The sequence below is a fragment of the Danaus plexippus genome, chromosome 20 (genome assembly GCF_018135715.1).
Source record: "Danaus plexippus chromosome 20, MEX_DaPlex, whole genome shotgun sequence".
NCBI lineage: Eukaryota > Metazoa > Arthropoda > Insecta > Lepidoptera > Nymphalidae > Danaus > Danaus plexippus.
This window is the reverse complement of record NC_083550.1, coordinates 1,580,286-1,595,246: the sequence shown is the minus strand read 5'-3', so window position 1 is coordinate 1,595,246 and position 14,961 is coordinate 1,580,286. Positions and strand designations below refer to the sequence as shown.

Here is a 14,961-nt window from a genome sequence, read left to right as displayed (position 1 = left end):
TTGAATTGAAGATTATTTTAATAAAACTTTGATTTTCATAATATTTCCGAACACAGCCATATTTCACTGATTGTTTGTTTTATTTGATTACAACATAGGAACAGCTTAAATACGACCGTCATAAAGGTTTGTAAGTACAGCGTTAAAAAGTTACAAATTATATTTACGTTATATATAATTTGAAAGGTTTTATTCTTTTTACGATGAGTATAAGGAATAGAAGTTACGAATAATTTCTCATAAATATTAGTGTTATTCATTGTAGTTAATGTATGTCTATTTCTGAGGTAAATTTTTTGTTTTGTTCTTTCTTTTAACCGTTCTGCTACTTATAATTTCACTCCCATGGATTCTTTCCACACTATATTTTTGCTTGCTGTGGTCACCTCTATATTTTAACGATAGTTACATCTTATGCTAGCTATTGTTTATCTTTGTTATAGGAAGCCGAGTAAAAAATGTAATGTATAAAATTCTCGTGTTTTTCCAAACATAAAATCAATAAAATCTTACAAGTTTATTCTTTATATATTTAAATACGACAGATTTTTTTAAATTAAAAATTACATGCAATCAATGAGACAAATTTTCAACATTTTTAGAAAATTTTTAGAAAGTCCTATCTGTCAGAAGTTTTTTTATTAATCAATTTTTTTTTTAAGTAAACTTCATCGGTATCTTCTTTACTGACCCGAATTGTTTTGTATACTTTTCAATTAATAAATTGCTTCCTTATTGATGTTCAGTGACGAGAGCGGCGAAAACTTTAGCGTAGAACCATATTATAAACAAATTTTTCTAAATTAATTTATTAAAATATGTCGGCGCAACGACATTTTAAAACATTAGGGATGGTAGTTTCATAAGTATTTTACTTTAGAGGGTAGACGTGACATAATCAGTGTCATGGCGTTAGTGATTTCTTCAACAAAATTGTTTGTTCTACAGATCGTTGTATGTATACATGTAACAGTGATTACATCTCGTCTGCCCGTGATCACGGCTGCTGAAAAGTAACCGAAACGTCGGGAGTAGGTAGTTTTTTACAAAAAATAAAGCACGCGTAGTATATCCGAACAATATTAGTTTCGTGTTAATTATGTTTTTTATAAAATATTAAGTTGCAATATAAAGATTGGATGTTTTAATAATTAATAAATAAAACTTATGTAATGTTTTGTGCTTATTTGAACAACTAAGATTATTCGTCGTAGCTTAATATTTAAAATTAAATGAGTAAATGTAATGACTTTATATAGACCATTTATATTCGCAAACGTTGGCGGAAGGGACGCAGTAGTGTGAGAGCCATCCAGGAGGAAGATTAACTAATTACAAGTGCAAGTTAAAGTCTGAAATAAATTAGTGAAAGTGTTTGTGAGTTGCTTATTAGTTAAATGAAAATGGAAAATGGATAAGCCGACTGTAGAAAACAGTGATGGTGATGGCAGCATTGCTGACGTCACACTTCCTAAAAATCAAATATGACATGGCGCTCGACAAATAGATATACATACATTACGCTGCCAATGTATAACACAACATAATGGCATATAATATGTTAATTATTTATTATAAAAAATAAAAAAGATATTGAGTTTTAATGTAGACTTTTCTGTGCAACAAAATGACGTAACGACACATATATTATACAATACATGACAATACAAACCGACTCACAGTCTAGACGACACTGGTGGAACGACCTTATAATGTTGGCAATAACTATACAGACAGCATTATTTAAAATATCTTTATATACACATCTTGATCTAAACGGATATTGAAATGGTAACGTCTTGATGGAAATAATTCTATTCATCTCAACTAGAAATACAAAGAAGCTATAAAATGATTCTTCATCAAAGAATTTGAATTAAAAGACGAAGAACTTGTTTTACGATACGCCTTAATGTTGTTGCAAATAAATCATAAACAAAGGAAAATATATAAACAATATTGTTACATTCATTGAACAAGACTCGAAACTATATATTTAAATTAACAAGTTCACTTAAAAGTTTTTATTTCAGTTAAAAAATTGATTTCAAATTTTTCTATCTATTTTCCAAAGATGTGATTTCCGATTAATTTCCAATATTTAATCTGTGACACCTTATGATTCTATAAATTATGCTGTTCTAAACTTAAAAAAAACTCGAATCCAAAGAGAAAAAATAAATCGAGTAATCTCGTATAAGACTTGAGCAAAATTGCGAAGTCAATATTTAGGGATACTAAAAAATTAAATTAATTTTTTAATCAAATTTTTTTATTAACGTCTCGCTGAATATAAAATTTGTGTTCAGTTTAAAATGGTCGCCGAGAGCGAAGACGGGACAAGTTTTGAGATGATTTAATATTAAACTCTTTTAAAAAACTTTAATAATTTCAGTAAAGTAGAGAAACGTAGTACGTGAAGGAAAAATACTAATTGAAACAATATGAAAATTTAAATAATTTCAAAATAAACTAATGGTTCTTCTTTAGGCTTTAACAAATAATGTTTCTAAAAGAAAATTATTTATATATATATATTTTATTATAATAAAACTAAATAGTACTAAAGGTTAATGTAAATATTTTAAATGTATGCTCCAAAGTCCTCTTCATTAAAACGCTATTATTTGTGACAGTCATAATAATGAATTTACTTAATGACTTTTTAAGTTATTTTTAGTGGCAAAGATCTCTTTCCGTCGGGAGGCTGTAAACTGTCGTGATGAATATAAAACTTAATAACATATCTTTATATAATACAGTAAATTGCTTATGTATTTCATATTTCAGAACCGAAATATTTTATCGGATCACTACTTAAAGTGTATTTATCTGATTCAGATTGATACTTGTATTTTTTTGAATATTATTAACCTAAATGCATATGAGGGACTCTTCGAGGAAGGTTAAATGTGTGCCTTTTAAACGTGCAGCAGTCTAGTAAAATATATCGACCGGAAATACCAGGATGACAAAACTGTTATGAATTCAATATTAAATAAATCATATAACCTACATATATAATGCAACAAGAATGAGTTTTTCTTTAAAAAAAATGCATTTACAACTTACAAGCTAAATTCAGGTTCTGTTAAGGCCGACGCCTATATATGAATACTAATTAAGACACACACTATAAAATCCTTACGTATTTTTCAGCGCTTTTCAGAGCTTGCAGATATATTGTCGTCTCTATCCCACTAAAGTTTTCAGCGTATTTCCATCCTTTTCCACCTTCGACGCGGGAAATTCTCCGTCAATGCGGCCAGACCTGTAGATCGTCGCGCGTAGTAAAGACGCCTAGTTTTCGCATGCTTTTTTGACGCGCTAACTTTTTCATGATTTCATTTTTGTGTATGTTTTTTAATATTAGTAAGTGTGTGTCAGTATTAGTTTCAGTATTATGTGCATATAAAGACTTTTCAGTGAGGTAAGTAAGTTGTTTTTATTATTTATTACTTGGTTAGTGTTAATAGAAATAAGTCGAGTTAAGAAATATTATTTAAGAAGTTTGAGTGATTTTTGTTCACTTATTAATACTTTAAAAAAGAGTTCAAATGAGAGCAATCCGAATATATATTAATTCGTTTTAATATTATTCTTACTTTTGTATAAGGAAAATAATAAACACGCTTGTAACGAATGTATAGAAATAATTTATTTTCCTTAACCAATTTGAGGTCACAGAAAAAGGGAAAACGATGTTTTCTGTAATGACATCTCTTGTCACGAACTTTTTCTTCTTAAACATATATCATGTGATATTAATTAAATTACATATTTATGTATGAAAAAAAGATTTTTCTAGAAACTGTTTCACATAATACATCCGTGTTTACATTAATTTGCCAGTTTCAGCCCGCGAATGATGAAACCCACATATTGTTAAAGAAAAGTTATAATCAACTTATAATATATTGCGTCTACGATGGTAGAGCGAGCTACGTCTAGATTGCTTAGTACACAGTTCACACACAAGATCTATAACATCTATAAAAAAAATTAAATTATAATATATTTTTTTTGGCTTATTTCGTGAATTGCTATTTTTTTATAACTACCCGCACCAAATACTTAGACAATTATATATGTCAAGTGATATTTTAATCGTAGAAAACGTTAGCGTCTACGTGGATTGATGGCATATTTTCAATAAATCTTCGATTTACTTATTCTTATTTTTCACTGCACATACATCAGTTGCTTGATATGATGCCTTTTTGTTCCGGTGTATTTAAAGCCTTTGAGTTATTAGCAAATAGACACGTATGAAAATGTCGCATTTAGATTATTACGTTTTTATGACGTCGTATTATCGAAATACAAAATTTTAAGAGCAAATAGAAAATAAAGTGTTAGGATAATTGTGTCGCGACTTGATAAATCGCTCTACGGAATATTTTTCATTTTAAAGCAATATTTTACTACCTCACAGCTAGCTATCTATAGCATTTTAGTACCAACACATTTAGCGACATTTTGTATTATATACTTTGTTAAAGATATTTTCTAGGTATATAAAAGAGCCTGTGATATGCAAGAGGTTTTTTTAACTTAGGTTATAACGCTAGAGTCAGTAAATTTAGCATTTTTTTACATATTTTATGAAATTTAAGGTCAGAAATAATATTCACAAGAATCGTATAAGCTAAATTATAGTATAAATTGTTAGTAGTACCTTAAGTATTGTTTAGTATTTGACCTATATGACCTTCGTGCAAGGAAACCCTTCCCTCGCTTTGTCCCAATTGACTTCCAATCTATAGTGGACTAAAATAGTACCTATGTACTAGATTTGTCTTAATCAGAAATAGACCTAATAGGCTTCTGATACAAATATACCTCACGTCAAGATATATATGAGATGTGATGTTACCAAAATTCAATTAAATTCTTTCATCTTGTTAAATAAATTATTAAATAAATTAATGAAAATATGGGAGTTTCTTTTCAGTTTGTTGTTTGTTGTTTCGCGAACTCTGTATAAAATTTTGATTTTATTTAAATATTAATGTTAGTGTTTAAATTTCAGTTGTTGAATTTCAGTTCTAAATAAATAAAACGCTTGCGGATATCACATCAGACTTAACAAAGGATTTGTTGTGCTTTTGTTTTAAGAGCAAATACTCTCGAATTATTTCGATGACGTGAATACATTTATAATGACTGGTTTGAATAAAAGAAAGGTTTATTTATGGAATTAAATAAATTGAAGGTGTTATATATTTGTTATTATTTATACAGATCTATACAGTACTTTCCAATCACATACATAGGTCATTCAACTTATTGACAGGACTTGAAAAATTTTTACATTCGTAAAATAATAATTGAGGGAGTTTCTTCCACTCACCATCGTACATTTTTGTGTGTGATTCGTGACAAAAGAATTACCGTCATGTAAGTATCGTACCGTCAGTTAAGTCATACATTATCTTCGAATTGTCTTTGTTCGTGTTCTATAAAAATGACTCAGTTCGTCAAAATGACTGTCATTTTGCAGTTATCGATCGTATTAGAAATTATTCACATAACAGCGAGTGTGCCGTCGGTATTATCAAAGTACTCGTTTCTCTCATGCAGAAATAATTTAGTTGCTGTTCTGATTGGAATTAGTGCTGTAAAGAATGTTGTGGAAAAAATTTCCAAAGATTTTTTGGTATAAAAAAATAAGACGGATGATTCATTGAATAGGTAATGTAATGTCAGTTTGAAAAAAATTTCAACCGTATAAAGCGATTTCATGTTTATTTACGATATAATAGATTAATATAAGAAATTTAGATATTAAAAAATATCTCTGATCAACAAATTTCTCAATAGTATTCTCACAAATTACAATGATTCTTATAAGTGTCAAAAATTTCAGATTAATATCTTATTTAAGAAAATTTTCATTCCCGCGACCATAACGCAAATGTTCTAAGTGACAGAGATATATAATGAGATGAAATAATTAAGATAATCCATGGAGTTCGGTGTTTGGAACAGAAACACACTTCTTTTAAATTACTTATCTCGTAATATTTTCATCTCGAAACTCCGTTTTGTCCTTTCATTAATCTTAATTAAATTTTGTCCACGGCTTCATTTTTATTTACAAGTCTTTCAAGTGTATTACTATTATCTTGAAAGCTATATTTAAATAAATTTATTTTATAATGGAATCATTTGCATGAGATTTTGAATATTTAAAATATTTTGTATTTAGGTAATTTAAGTGCTATTATAATTATTATTATAAAAAAAATATACAGAAGATAAAGTTGTTAAAATCTATTTTCATCTCAAATTGGATGATTACTTTAAGTTTTTTTATTAATTCATCATGTGGATAAAGAGAGAAATAAAAAATAATCATTAGGCTTCGTAGAGTGAAGCTACGGAAAACCTGTGCCTTAATAAACCGCATCTGGGATTTTAAAGGATTTATAACAACATGTCTTTAAACTTGTATGTTTATTTAACATTTTAATTGCCTAAGATATATGTACGTAGGATTCTGCTTATATCTCCAAGTATAACAGACGATGATGCTTACTTATAATATACATATTGTAAACAAAGAAGGGTTACGTGAAATCTCCGGGGAGTGACTTCTTGAGGTCAGCGGATTCAGAGATACTGATATCCCTTTACAAATAACATGTTATAAATACAGACCTACTGCTTATTTGATGAAACAATCTCTACCTCCCCGGCTATAGTCTTGTTATTTGCTATTTCCGAAGAAATGGACTAAGTCATCAGTATCCACACTACTAATTATAAATGTCCTTTATGTTATAAGGAATTCTAAAAAACCAATTAATACTTCCTGTTGGATTTGGCTATGTTTTGACATTAATCCGTCAGATTTAAATTACTCGTACGTAATAGATTAATTATTAGTAGCTAGATAAAATATAATTCAGACTTTAGTTCCATATAACAAAAGTTTGGTTACTGAAAAAAAATATCTTCAATAGCAATAACTGAGATAGTGTTAAATGTCAAATCAAGCGGAACCTTCATTAGGAACTTTTAAAACTATTATTATTATTTGTTTATATTAATGAGATAATGTATTAAGCTTTCTATATTAAAAAATAAAAGAGATAGTATACGAGGATACTGAATAAAAATATTTTTATCATCATTCCATTTATAGAAAGATGTCAAGGGGACGGTTTTAACTATATAAAAGGCTTAGAATTTACGTTGAACTAATTCACTTATAAGGATCACAAAGCCTCAAAGCCTCAAAGTTTCAAAACCTCAGGCCTACATGCTTATTACGTAACACCGCACTTTAACATCTAGGAATAACATTCTGTACAAACAAAATCAAAATCAAAAGTCGAAATATCTTTATTTACAAGGAAAACACATATAAAGCGTCAAGATCATCACAAAAATAGAATGTATCCAACGCTGCGCAGCGTCGGTTCTATCGGAACGATAAAGATGAGAGGCTAGACAAGAGTTCTCCTAGCAAGATATACCAAAAACTAATTAAGGACTAACTTTTCTACTACCAGTACCAATTAGTTTAAATCCGAGACAAATAATTAATAGCTACTTTAAAAAATACTATGTAAAACTATTATTATCCTCAAAATGAGTTTACAGGTATAAGAGTCAGTCAGTCATCGCTTCATTCATTTTCAATTACATACATATATTTGGACATTGTAGTATTAATTTTAGTTAATTTTAATACTGAAAATCATATCGTTGAATGTGTTGCCCTAAGCTAATTATTCCGCACCCGTAGTTTTATTCAAATGGCTGTGGATATCAAAAATATTAAATAATCGAAAACTTCGCTGATACACCTACATATATTGTACATTGTATGTATATATTGGCTTGTTATAAGTTACAAATTGTACGACACACTTCACGGCTTAGCCGAGATTAGTTTTAGACGGAGATTATTACGTGCGAGATTAATTTAAACAACGCTGTAGTTTGAAAATGTTTTACATTGAAAATATTAACTATACATGATTATATTGAAAATTTGACAGCTTCTGTTAAGTTAAAATTTTTAGATTTAAATGAGTTTTGAGTTCATAAAGTAAGGTAATTGAGACTGAAAATATTAAGAAGCCAACGTTAGTGCTTCCTTTGGATTATCATTTCTTAAATTACATTAAATTTATTTGATTTAAATTAAACGTCTGTCACAATTATAATTTTACATGATAACGATATTAGTGTTTATACCAAACGCTTCACCTTTTACTATTCCTTGTCAGATTATATTTTAAAATACCTTAATTGAAAATAAGTCCGGTTATGTGAATATTAATAAGATTCCTTTATGTTAGAATGAAATAAAGTTCTATTCTGAAAGCCATGGAATCTAAACAGTGTTACCATCTTTAGGTGATTTAAAAAAAAATCTACCAATGTACTTTTGTGCAGCAATTTTTTTTAATATTATCATAGCTTCATGAAATAAAAAACTCAATAGTCATTTTTAAAACTATAAGTTTGTCCTTTTACTTGTATAAAGAATTTGATTGCGACTTGAGAACTAAATGAAATATAGCAATGCTTTTTGTTACACTATTATTTATCTTATTAGCTCTATGTTAGAATGATAGTACTAGTAACAATGTGAAATTATCTGAATTTACTTTACTTTGAAGGATTTCTATGTGATTTATATTCATAATTTATTAGATACTTGATTTTTTTTGTTTTTGTATTCCCACAATTTAAACACTTCTGACCTGTGATTAATATGACATAAAAACTCTGTTTTCACTACGAGGAGGATCTTAAAATATTATATCTATATCTTATTGTTGAAGTTACAAAAGTTTATAATACTCTTAAGTAATACTTTAGATATAAATTGAGACGTGTCCTTTTAACTCTCGCAAGCAAACACGGCTACAAGTTTGTTAGGAAAGTTAGACAATTAACGGATATAAATTCAACTCGACGCGTTTATTTTAGCTTTAATCATACTTACGGTATTAGAGAATAGGAGGCGGTTATCAACAATATCTCGTAATAAATTATTATCCGTGGATTATATGGGACGCCGGCCAGGGACACAACACTGATACTTGAAATAAAAATGAGCTGGTTTTGCACCTTAGGAGCCGAACGCATCCCTGTCAGATTTGAGCTCATCTAATGAAACTATTAAAATAATATGATTCGCTAACATGTCCTACTACCTTATTTAAATTATAAACGCAAAAGATTTTGAGGATATACCGATGTGATTATTTACGAATGACGGTTGTACGTACATAGGTGTGGATTTGTGGATGTGCATATTTTTTTACTTGCTTACGCAAAAACTACTTAACGAATCTCGATGAAACTTTAGCACTTTAACATCAAAAAAACATGTATCCCCCAATTCTTTGTAATTCTCTTGAACTCGCGGTTTGGTGTTCAAATATTATGTACTTAGAACGAATTATTTGAAGAATAACTTGTTTCATTGATGCCGCAATATTAATCTCAATATTATATATTATTTATTTAATTAAAACATTGCTATTCCAGCCTGTGCTATTCTCTCTGGGCTGTTTGTACTTACATGTAAATGTATTTTGGGTTTTTAAATATACCTATAAATTCTAATACATACATACAAAAGATGCAATTTTTTTAAACGCAATAAAACGTAATAATACATCCTATATAATATATTTTTCATAAATGTATTTTCTCCTTTTTAATAACTGAAATAAACAAAAAAATCGTAAATATATCAAAATACAAACTTTTAATGTGGCAGTTAAATGGAAAGGCCAAAATTATCATCATCTATGATGAGGATGATAATCTTAACGTTAAGTCATTGTTGAAGTTATGCTCATAATATTATTCAAATAGTAAAAAGGATGAGAATTAATCAGTTTTTAAATTTAGCCGTAACTAAGAATGCATTATTAACCCACTCAGTCAGGGCACAAAATCTTAACAGGATTGGGCAGATGAATTTTTATATATATATTTTCGTTTTGAAATCGAATTTATTATTAATTAATTTATCTTAAAAACTTTAGATTACATTTTAACATTACTATATATTTTTGAATTGAAACTTCTAATGCGACTTCCAACAAGGTTGAGTTACAAACCTTTATTGCCTCGTTTATAAAAGCGCTGTCGCGTTTCTCCGTCAAGCGTTCAGCGCTTCCGGAGGTCGGATAGTAAGAGCGAGAGCGGACGGCTGGCACTCGAACGCATGCGCGCGATCAACTTTATTTACTACGGACATGTTTGTTATTCTGCATTTCATCATGTTTTAATAACTTATAAGTAACCGGGCAGATAAAATGACGGAAGCTTTCTTTACTATTTTATTTCTTTACTATATATATCTAGAATCAAAGTGCGTTGTTAATTTTAGTTTTAATTGTGATAAAAATGTATTTTTTTTTCTGTTTCAGGTTCTTTAGTAAAATACAGTGAGAGTTGAAACCTATTAGCCAAAAATATATAGTTGCTATATTAAAAATAATAGATGTGTATTTAAATATATTGTCATATAACATATTATTCTGATATTATTAGGCTTCCAAAGACACCAATGTTAGAAATCCTTAAAATTTTATCAAAATTATCGTAGTTATGAACCAGTATTATTAAGTATTACAATAAAATTAAAAACTAAATCAAAATATATTTCTTATTTATTAATAACTTTACAAAAAATATATATACGTACTTAAATAAAATGATATTTACATATGTATAAATTATTAAAAAATATTTACATAAATATGAACGAATTTAAAAAAAACAAAAAGTAATATGGTGGGGCCAAAGTGAAAGAAAACGAATTTAGAAGAATAAACCGGATGTTGAAAATAAAATATACAGCCTAAATAATATTAAACATGGCGTCGCCGTCCTCGACACCGAAGGCGCCCTCACCGCCGCCAGGACACGGCCCGAGCAAAATGGAAAGAAGGATGTCTCATTTCAAAGAGTACAAGTTCTTCAGGAGCTTCAGCGCTAAAATAGAAAACTGGCCGATGAGGAAAGCTGAACAGCTGTGGCGGAAAATGCGAGAAAGAAAAATCGCAGGTACGTGTTAAATAAATGATTATGATAACAACTTAGTCGAACATTCCTTGTCTCAAAGTGTATTTTATAATTTGGTTTTTCAAAATTAAAAAAAATTATCGCCCAACGTGGGGCTCGAACCCACGACCCTGAGATTAAGAGTCTCATGCTCTACCGACTGAGCTAGCCGGGCACATAGACTGTTTTATGAAAATAATGAGTAATACCCCACTATGTGTAATATTCATTAAACAACAGTCTTCTCTAAGGCATAAGCATCTTTATATCAAAATATATAATTTCTGCTAATAATTACAGATAATGCAAAAAAAAAATCAATCCCAACATAGTTATTTAGTATGACACTCAAAAAACGTTACAGCCAGCATAGATACAGATTTCATCATCAGATAAAATTTACGTAATATACTAAATATAACCGTTTTTAAAGCAGTAAACCTTATTTAAAGTAACAAGAGCATGTTTTTACTGTCTCTAAGGGCGGTATGCTTGTTATCTTAAAAGCTTTAAGAGAAGGGTCTTGTGAGGACGACCATAAAGTGTAAACATACAAAATGACATAAAAATTACATTTACATGATGCATGTATATATTTAATAGGTTCGTGAGACAGAATGATTTACTGTCTCACTCATCAGGAGATCTTTTAAATTAAAGAAAAAGAGAAATCATACTTACCTATTATAAATACGAACCAAAAAGGTTTTGGAACACTCTGTACTCCTCTTAATTCTAAATCCATTTATCTTCTACAGCTTTTTTATATACATCTTTCAAAATAGAGTATTTTGAAATGAATTATCTAATTTAGTTCCAATCTCTTCATTCGTCTTTAAGATCCGAGTGATGTATAAAAACCTATTTATCAATATGACCGATTTACCACATGAGACCTTTTTCAATCACAGCGATTGATATAATATGAGAGTTTTAAACGAAAAGTAAATTATATAGGTAGCAGCTTAAAGTTTTAGGGTAGTAATTGAGAGTTATAAAAAACTACAAATGTAATATTAAATTATAGTACATACGTCAAAAAAATATTGGGGTTACTACGCAGCTACGTTTTTGAATTAGGTACAAAGGAAACTTTATAACCTAAACACAACCTATAGAATTTTAATAAGGTATATTTTCATGAAAAAAATTACTTATTGATTGTTGCCATATTAAGCTGTTGTTTGCTATAAGACAAATAATATATTTTACTTAATAAGATTTGTACTTGACAATTTTTTCTACGTATGTCAAAAACAATAACAAAGAATTTTAAGTCACCAGGAAATGCTGTCGATTAGAAGTGATATAAATTATCAAGTCTAACTTTATTCGATATAAAATTTATTAAATATTTTTGTATAATTATACTCTTAATAATAATTGAAGGCATATATGTAATATTTTTAAGAACAATTAGTATGTCAATTAACAGGAAAATCTGTAATGAGAGGAAGCAATAAACGCGCTTCTTAAAACAATGATTGTTTAGACGTTCCACGAGCTTCTGGGAATATTCAAGAGTATTGTTACTAAATTTTAAAATTAACATAATTTTCACACTAAAAATATAGTGATCTTAAATCTATAAATATATTTGAAGTATCTGCTTCTGATTTTCAAATACCTGATAATGTTTTCTTAACCGGTTATTTACTACGAAACATAAAGAACCTTTTCATAATTTTTATTCTATATTTCATCGTTAATTTCTAAGCTGCTAAACAGATTTCCATAGTTATTAAAATGGATAACGGAGAAAATTGTTTTGGCAAATTTTAATCCCAGAACTATTTAGGGTTCCAAAGAAACAGCAAACATCGAATATATCATATTAACCAATAGTTAATGACTCACACAAATACGAAATGATAAATTTCTTACTTCTTATTTAGCTATTTCAAATATAAATTAGCATTAGTATAGATATGGAGTAATGAACCATTTGTGTACAAAAGCCATGTTCAAAATGAGGAATTTATAGAATAAGGTGTAAGTAATGATTGATGCTATGATTTTAAGGTCGAATTGAACCATTTACTTAGTCTTAAACTACTGAAATGCAACCACCTTCAAAAGAAATGGTAGATAATGTATTTGGTAAAAATAAACTTAATTTCTAATTCCACGTGAGTTTCCAAGGATGACTTTTAACTGGTTTTTGACCTTATGACTCAGGACACTAACTTTCAATTTTACGCATTATGTAACGTTTTAAATAATTTCCTTCACCAAACATCCGTAATAAATATTACAGCTGATATGGCCACAAGCCAAATTTCCACAATATTGCGCTGTTAACTACGATATAGCTATTCGACCGTATAATGTTTACTCCATTTATTCTTCAAAATTACGCCTGAATAAAAATCATAGCAATTATATTATAAAATGATATTGCCAACTGTTTCTAGCATACATAGCATTATATAAAATGTTAAGGATATGAATTTTCTTACTACGAACAATTTGATAGTTCAAGAATATTTGAATTGATTGTATATTTTGTACTAAGATCAACAAAAATACTACTTGACACAAAATAAATAAACCAGAAGGAGAATATTAAATCCTTGCAAAGGAATGCGCAAATGTGCTACTTCAAACAATTCATACAAGAGGAAGAAACAGGAAAAAGTAATGAGTGAGGTGAACAGTCAGTTGGATAAACATAGGGCAGGGTTAAGGCCCGACGCACTTTGTAGGGTGAACAAATTATAGATAAATACAAAAAATATATCCAATATTCTTATTTATTACAAACATTATTTTTAAATATAGTTTTATTTATTACAAAAAGGTTAAATTATGCAACGATTTTTAAGATATTTTAAGCTATAATAATTATTAATATTGATCAAGTTTCGATATCGACTCTCCATACATTTGTTGTATCATTAAAACTATACAATCAGTCTCAATTATACTTAAATCATATCCATCCTACGTCATTGATGCTCACAATCACGAACACATTGTATGGTAATTATGAAGCATGTGTTGTTTTCAACGATCCGGGATTGGGACAGTTGTTTGAGGAAGTAGCCATTTAAAATACAAATGGTCTGCATTAGCAATCTGACACGAATTGGTCTCCAGCGGTATTGCAATTGTTTTAGATTACATTGGAATAAAAGCATAAAGAAAATTCTTGGTATTTTAATAGAAAAAGTCATGTTAATAATAATTTTTGTATTGTACTATCATTTAAATGACTTAAAAATGTTTATGATCTTTGATTATTTTATAAAAAGAATGTATTTTAAATTCAATTTATAAAATAATATCATTTATTTCTGTAAAAATTAGTTTATCTTTGTTATAGATATATAAGGTATGGAATATCAAAAAGCTCACCCCGAGTTGGCACTATTACACTACATACGGAGCGTTTACAGTCTTCGTTCATAAATCTTCGCAAGTGACGGTATTTATGCAAGTTCTTGAATGAGAAACGTGTAGCGTGATAGTGCAAACTTGTGCTAAGGATATAGTTCGTTTTTGTATAGGTCTCAGCTTTTTAACTCATCAGAAAAATCACACGGATATATATATAGAAATTTAGAATCTTACAATGGCTGTCCACAAGCAAACCTAAGTCTTTCTTTAACAATTTTTTATTTATCACTTTACTCAAAATACTATTATCGCTACTTCCATTATTAATAAAACAATTTAAAAGCCTCTTTATAACTGAAGTCGTTGATTACATATTTATGTCAAATAAATGTATTAATATATGAATAATATTATAAAATTCAAACACTGGGCTGTATATGCTATTTATAATTTTTTAATCGGACGACGGACACTAGTTTTTTTTTAAAATATAATACCAATAATTTCATTTAGAATCCCGACAGTCGATACAAACTTGTGTATACAAACGTATAGTTAAAGGATGCCAGAATTAAT

The 14,961-nt window shown here is 28.7% G+C and overlaps 1 protein-coding gene and 1 non-coding gene across 3 annotated transcripts in view; one reads left to right on the top strand and one right to left on the bottom strand.

The window, feature by feature from the left end:
- Nucleotides 1-10,666: 10,666 nt before the first annotated feature.
- Nucleotides 10,667-14,961, top strand: part of LOC116773836 (rho GTPase-activating protein 7) — a 137,091-nt gene continuing 132,796 nt past the window's right edge. The window contains exon 1 of one of the 2 annotated variants that reach the window (XM_061523703.1): nucleotides 10,667-11,049. In XM_061523703.1, coding sequence (XP_061379687.1) covers nucleotides 10,860-11,049 — 190 coding nt within the window. In that variant the 5' untranslated portion in view covers nucleotides 10,667-10,859. The remainder of the gene's footprint in view (nucleotides 11,050-14,961) is intronic. The other variant, XM_032666355.2, reaches the window with a different exon arrangement.
- Nucleotides 11,149-11,221, bottom strand: Trnak-cuu (transfer RNA lysine (anticodon CUU)). Its single transcript has one exon. It is a non-coding gene; the product is annotated as a tRNA-Lys (tRNA).